The sequence below is a fragment of the Uranotaenia lowii genome, chromosome 1 (genome assembly GCF_029784155.1).
Source record: "Uranotaenia lowii strain MFRU-FL chromosome 1, ASM2978415v1, whole genome shotgun sequence".
In the NCBI taxonomy this organism is placed as follows: domain Eukaryota; kingdom Metazoa; phylum Arthropoda; class Insecta; order Diptera; family Culicidae; genus Uranotaenia; species Uranotaenia lowii.
Genome location: NC_073691.1, coordinates 182,923,826 through 182,931,211, shown reverse-complemented (window position 1 = coordinate 182,931,211; position 7,386 = coordinate 182,923,826). Strand labels below are relative to the sequence as shown.

Sequence of the window (7,386 nt, the reverse complement as noted above, 5' to 3'; positions counted from 1 at the left end):
AACTGCCGGCAACTCTCTTTGTCGTCTCAGCGGCTTCCGGTTTTCGATTTCCCCCCGATCCAGACTTCCTGGCTGTCCTCGGCCCCCGACAAACGTTCCTCAATCACTTTAATTATATTTGTAACGGTTGATTTCGCAACTGTTAGCGATTTTGCCAGCTCTGCGTGCGAGTAGCTCGGATTTTCGCGATGCGCGAGCAAAATTTTGATACGCTGCTCTTCTTCCTTGGACGGCATTTTGACAACTGAAGAGTGAATTCCAAAATCAAAATAGGAGCCACATTCTACACACACATACCTTCAAAATGAGGGGTGTTCAGGTTTTTTAAATGCAAAATTGAAAGAAATACGTCAAGTTGATATTGACCAAATTTTGACCGTATCACCCTTTAATTGCACTTACTTTACATCAACTTTGCAAAAGTAACGTTTGAAAAAATGGATCATGAATAAGATATTAAAGTTTGTTTTACCTAAAAAGGGGGATCGTGAACAAATTCTTGTCAGCATACTTTCCTCATTCGCTCATACGTCAAAAATCATAAACCATGGCAAAACTTACACAGACTTAAACATAGAGATTCTGACCTTTTGACGCATCCCTCCACACCGGAGTCAACGAAGCTCGATAATAATTCACAGTTAGCCAAAATTTTTGCTGAAATTTCGCCTCCGGACTCGATGCCCACAACAACATCAGCCAAAAAAAAAAGCGTAAAAGGAGATAGGATTATTTCGACCGTTCTTCTACCGAAGCCACCGGAGAATTTGGTAAGCGAGCACTAAATGGTCATTTCAAGCGGTTCTTGCTCGAAAAATTGAGCTCGTGGTGTAATAATAATAATAAAACTAACGAAATCGCCGTAAATTACAAGGCACTCATATATCACAAAGGGAGCAGAGAGCAGAAAAAAAAATCCCCGACAGAAGCGAGACTAATGTTAAGCCGCCCGGCAGACAAAGGACCTTGAGCTGAAATCGGTTTGAAGGAAACCCCGCTTGAATCATGGATGCTTAACACATTTTTGCGAAAAATTATTATATGTTGGAATTTTTCATTTTAGTTTGCAATGTCCTATTCCAAACAATAATGACAAAAATTAAACTCAAAAATTACACACCGTTGAAACAATTATGAATAAAAAATGATATAAAACAGGAACAAAATAGATAAAATCAACTCAAAGAGCGCAAAAATGATTAAAAAATAGACATGAAACAACAATTACATAAAAAAGAAACAAAAACTATATGAAAATAATTTTGAATACTAAAAATAAAAAATACTTAATCAACACAAAAATGACACACAAATAACCAAAAACTGACCGAAAAATGACATATAATTCACACAAAAACGGCACACAAACAACACAAAACATGATTGAAAAATGACTCATATATGTTCAAAAATAACATAAAAATTATAAAAACTGGACACAAAAATAAACAACCATTTCTCAAAAATATAAAAAACGCTTAAAAAATAATTTTCAAAATAAAAGTTAAATAACAATAAGAATTGCCCAAAAGAAGATGTTTTGGTAACAGCAAGTTAGTGGTAGTGTAGTGAAGGCGGTGAGATAGAAAAAAAACATCGCAGAACGTCAAAGTAAGATCCATCCGAAAGTGATCTAAAAAGGCTTTCGGATGGATATAAGCTCTGTTCAAGTGCTCGAACGGGAGCTTTATCATTTTCTAATGTAACACATATACAAATTGTAGATGTATTATTAGGAAGAACAGGAAAGGTATTTACGTCTCTATTTGATTCTCCTATTCGCAAACTTGTCGATTTATGTAGTAAAGACACTTCAAACCAAACCGCCGCCGTATTCACTTCGCTAATAAATTAGCCCCAAATCGTGCCGAGAATAAAGTGTCGTTTCTAAGTCCGAACAAAGTGGATTTTTTAATCGTCGCGTTTCTACGGAAGTTCCGAAAGTGTTCCGGTGCCATAACATTTGGTCCTTCGAACCGGATGACCGTCCGGAAAGTGGTTCCGGAACATAAAAACGGACTTTAAGTGAAGACAGCCGAGTGGCCGAACAATCAAAGTGTGAACCATTTTGCACTCACGAATTCGCCATCGCTGTGTGCTGGACTGAAGTGATTGTTGTTGAAGTCAATAAAAGTGCATCGCTTAGGACGCAAACTACGCTTGGCTTGGATGCAATTAAGTGCATCGGACTCCAGTGTGTCAGCCATTGCAATTTATGAACAATAAGTGCTAACAAAAAAGTGAAGCCGATACCTGAAGCAGCGGAGCAGATATCCTACAACAAGCAGATATTCTACGAAGCAGAGAACAGCTGATTGAACAGCAGCGCAGCAGAGGACAGCTGATCTTGAGCCACCAACAAACGACGCAACGCCTGAAGGAGCAGTTTTTGGAATTAATACAGCAGGAAGTATTAAAAAGGCTTGATGCATGAGGCCAAAAATAGTGCAAATAAAAATAAAGAATTGATTGTGAATTGATCTTTGATTGCATGAAGTGTGCCCTGTCCGTTAACTATAATTGGTCTTGGATTTCTTATTGGCATTTTTACTTTGCTTTCACTGGTTGTGCCCACTCGCTGCTGTCAATATCGGGTTGCTAAGTCTCGTAATTCGCGTCGCGATCGGATGGAACGTAGAGTTGATCAAATTTAAGTGCAAATACACTAAGTCAGAAGCACATAAGGTGCATGTCAGAGCACATTAAGGTGCATGTCAGAGCACATTAAGGTGCAAGTCAGAAGCACAGAAGGTGCAAGTCAGATTTTTTGGTCAGAGCTATTCAGTACTGGGCGGATTGGATCCAAGGTGTTTGAATTTGTCAGAAAATACAAGTTTGCTGAAGAATTTAATATTGAGTCGGAGACTTATCAGAATTAAGTCTGAATGGTCAGAAATTAAGTTTGAGTCGGAGATCTTATCAGAATTAAGTCTGAATCAGTTTGTGTCAGAATTCTTAAGTGAATAAATTGGAACCTTGTTTGAACCTTGTCAGAATTGAGTCTGAGTCAAAATTTAAGTTTTTGTCAGAAATCTTGTCTGAATATTGTCGGAAATATCTATCTGAAATATTGTCAGAAATTGAGTCAGTGAAATTTGGTCTGAAACTTGTTGGAAATTGAGTCAGTTTACAAGTCGTCTGAAAAATTGTCAAATATTAAGCCTGTGTCAGAAACAACGTGTCAGTTTAAGAACTTGTCTGAAGGTACAAGTTTGAATTCGTCAGAAATTGGAAGCCTAAGTAATTCTGTATTGGACGAATCGGGTCCAAGGGTGTGTGATTTGTCAGAAATTGAGAATCGTTCGATATTTTGTCAGAAATTAAGAGCAAACTCCTGAACTTCAACGATTAATTCGCCCACGTCAGCATTTGAGTCAGAAATTCGTCAGTTTGGACAAATTTGGTCCAAGTTTGTCAGATATTTTGGAAATTGGAAATTGGTTTCTCGTTTTCCCCAATTTGGGTTGAATCGCTGCTTTTTCAGCTCTGAAACGTCAGAGTTATTGAAATTTAAGTAGAAGTTGACAGTATTTCCAGTCAGAATGGCAAAAAACGTTCAGTTGAAGTTGCTACAAAAGAGAGAGAGGCAAATAGTGCTGCTCATGGACAGTGTTGACCGATTCGTGCAGAATTATGAACCAGATCGTGATGAGTGTCAGATTGCTTCAAGGCTCGAAGCCTTGGAGCCTGTGTTTGATGAATTCCACGAAGTGCGCAGTAAAATAGAAATGATTGTGTATGAAAGCGAAGAGAAGAAGGCCAAGGAGCTCTACGGCGACGCCAAGGATGAAGCTGAAGCCCAACGTGAGGAAGAAAACGACATGCTGCTGCTGAGTTTTGAGGACCGTTTCTTCCAGCTGAAGGGTGCGCTATCGAAACTTCAACAAAAACGTAAACAAGCTCCAAACGACGACAATTCCTTCGATCATCAAGCCCATGCCTCCTTTGGGTCAAGAGTTAAGCTGCCAGAAATCCGATTGCCCAGTTTTAGTGGAAAGCTTCGCGAATGGGTCTCATTCCGCGACAGTTTTCAAAGTTTGATCCACAACAACGATCAACTTGCACCCATGGAGAAGTTTTCATACCTCAGGTCATCGTTGAGCGGCGAAGCACTTGAAGAAGTCCTCTCTATCGAACTGTCAGACGTCAATTACGCTGTCGCCTGGGAGATTCTAACAGAACGGTACGAGAACAAGAAGCTTATAGTGAAGGCGTACCTAGACGCACTGTTTACACTAGAACCGATTAAGAAAGAAGTGTACGAGAGCATCAATCATCTCATCACGGAGTTTGAAAAGAATCTGATGATGTTGCAGAAGGTCGGCGAAGACACTGATGGTTGGAGCACCATTCTAGCGCACATGCTCTACTCGCGACTGGACTCTGTCACTTTAAGAAGCTGGGAAACACAACACAACTGCAAAGAAGTACCCAAATACGAGGATATGAGGAAGTTTCTGCGCAGCTACTGTTCCGTCCTGCAGTCAGTTGCTCCCGCTAAAGAACCCCGATTGAATGTCGCAGATCATCATCAGCCCAGAGCCCAATCAGCAAGCTACACAACGTTTAAGTCCTCAAACCAGTGTCCATTCTGCAATGAAACATGGCACTCACCATTTCACTGCCAGAGATTCCTTCGATTGAAGATATCTGAACGTGTTGAAGCCGCCAATCGAAGTCGAGTCTGCAGAAATTGCCTGCAGCCAGGTCATTTTGCGACGAACTGCACTCGTAGCAGTTGTCGGTTGTGTCAACAGAAGCATCACACTATGTTGCATGCTACGCGATCCTCCGTTCCAAATCCGTTAAATCCAAGACTCAGTCAACTGTCAAACGCACAACCTATTCAAGAAAGCACCCATATTAATCCACAGCAAGCCTATCAACAGCAAAGACAACAAACCATGCCAATAGTTACGGAATCACACACTCAACCACTAAATGCAACACACAATTCACCAAACACAACCACACAAATCAATTCACCTATGCCAAGCACAAGCCAAAGTTATGTAGCACTACCTATCAAGCCTACATCAAATACTCTGCTTCCTACCGCTCTCATCAAGATCAAAGACCGCTACGGTAACGCTCTGATAGCCAGAGCCCTGTTGGACTCTTGTTCGCAACATTGTCTGATGACAGAAGAGTTTTCGAGAAAGTTGAAGCTCGAAGAAACACCCACGTTTTTGTCAGTCCAGGGTATTGGGTCGTCTGAGTCAGTGTCAACGAAAACCATACGTTCTGAAGTCTGTTCACGTTCGCTAAAAATCTCGGGTTTCAGAGAAACCATACAGTTCTTCGTTTTGCCAAAACTTAAGCTAAAAATACCCACAACATCGTTTGATCCTTCGCCCATGTCGATTCCCGATTCCTCTTTGCTAGCTGACCCTCACTTCCAAGAGTCAAAGCAGATCGATGTCATCATTGGCGCCGAGTACTACACAGATTTGTTGAGGAATGAACGAAGAAAGGTCGCGAAGAATGGTCCCACGCTTCAGAACTCTGTTTTTGGTTGGATTGTGTCAGGTCGAGTGGTCGAATCCCCGCAAAAAGTTTCCCATACCCCAGTCTGTTCTTCAAGCACCTACAGAAGCTGCTCACATGGCTATAGGAGCTGGAAACATGTCACGTCGAGACCACACGCTGAATTGAAGAACCCACAGTCAGAAATGAAGAAGAACGGTTTGTCAGTACCATGCCAAAGAATGAGTTAGTTTTTTGTCAGTCGATTGAGTATGAACAAAAAGTCAGATTGCGTTAGATGATGAACTCAAGTGAGTTCGAACCTCTTAAGTATTTTCGATTTTCCTTAAGCCCACTCGTTTTAAGTAATCAAATAATATTGAAATGAGACCAAATTTGAATCAAACCCCACATCGAATTAAGAAATACTCTGAGCTATCTATTGTTGCATGCGAGTATGAAGTCTCCAATGAAGTACATGGTTGATTGAAGTCCACATGAGCAATTCTCATTTCCATCCATGCCTTATGAAGAACCTTATTCATGTCGTTTGACGTTCCCCCAATTAGAATCTAAACGTTTGAAGAAATCGCTGAAGAATCATGTCATTCCCAAAACCATATCGCTTGAAGTTCCTCCACATCGTTTGAAGATTGTTTTCTGAAGAATCATGTCGTTTAAGGAACAATTATCTGGAGCCATGTTTTTTTGAAGTTCTCCCATAACGGTTTAAGATTAACTCTACGCTATGCAACACTACTGCTTGAGAGAAGGCTCTCATGAAATCATAAAGATTCAAGTCTGCAGATTGAAATAGAAGAATTTCCTCTTGAAGCCTCTCACCAAATCTCCTGAAGATCACAGTACAAATCTTCATATACTCTCAGCACAAGGCATTCCACCCCTCTGATCTTTCCCCAATGAATTTTGAAAGAATGTCATCATCCGAATAAAGATGGTCAGAAGTAGTAGGAGCATGCGCGGAGGCTCGGCGCCTCCGCTTTCAGGGAAGTCCTTGGTATATTAAGCTATTTCTTATATGCTAAGCACTTTTCAATTTGCCTTCAGGTTATGCCATCGCTTGAGGCAAATTGATTACCCACGCCAGCTGATGGTCATCACATTCTGGAGCAACCGAACACCAACAGGCCGAACGTCCATCCCTTCCGTCAATCCACAGCCAGGCGGCCAATCCAAACGGTTCTTAACACCACACACGACTTGGGCAACCGGGTCTGATGAACCTCGAAGTCAAGCGGATCGATGCTCCCAGGTCCATACATCGGCAAACGATCATGTGCTTACCCCATTCCGGTCGCACAGAACAGCAACAGCATACCACCGGGCAGATTCGAAGAATGTCGAGCCTTTCTGGTCCGCCATCAGCCTCCAGCCAGACAGATCCATCATAGGTCATCGTGAAGCCAACCACAACCAACTTTCTGGCGCCTAGACCTGCGGAAATGTAGCACCTGGTGCCGTTCAAATCCAATGAGCAGCAAAATCTACGGAGGGTCAGTCAGGCACTGCGTCTGCAAGTCAGGGAGTCCAAGTGCTTCCAGGACACACAGCACAACTTAAATGAAGCCGTAAGCATTTTTCATATGGCGAATCAGTTCACGTTTGGTCTGAATTCGCACAGTTCTTGCTTTACGTCCAGTATAGGATTAGCAACAGGACCAACAGATCTAGAAAAAAAAATTCATTAAGATCCTCAACAAGAATAAATCACCATAATGTTGATAGTACTCACCTGGTCAACTCTGAAGAACAGCAGAAAACATCGTAACGGCCGAGCATCGGATCGAGCTAGATTATCAGCAATTTCCTGGCATTTGATCCACAATATCCACCATCCAGGAGTTTCGTCACATCGAGCTGAGTCAAACGTAGCAATATTTACACCACACGAACGAAGAA

At 41.6% G+C, this 7,386-nt stretch overlaps 1 protein-coding gene across 1 annotated transcript; it reads left to right on the top strand.

Annotated features, from left to right (window-relative positions):
* Positions 1–3,542: 3,542 nt before the first annotated feature.
* LOC129738204 (uncharacterized) lies at positions 3,543–6,919 on the top strand. The gene is made up of 2 exons (XM_055729395.1): positions 3,543–5,685; positions 6,615–6,919. Exons 1-2 carry the CDS (start codon positions 3,543–3,545, stop codon positions 6,917–6,919), a joined length of 2,448 nt encoding a protein of 815 aa, XP_055585370.1.
* Positions 6,920–7,386: the final 467 nt, after the last annotated feature.

What these genes read in the sequence shown, in the direction of transcription:
- LOC129738204 (XM_055729395.1), top strand. Translation starts at nt 3,543, where the DNA reads ATGGCAAAAAACGTTCAGTTGAAGTTGCTACAAAAGAGAGAGAGGCAA. An exon ending in GTCAGAAATGAAGAAGAACG is followed by an intron (nt 5,686 to 6,614) that starts GTTTGTCAGTAC and finishes GAACACCAACAG; the next exon opens with GCCGAACGTCCATCCCTTCC.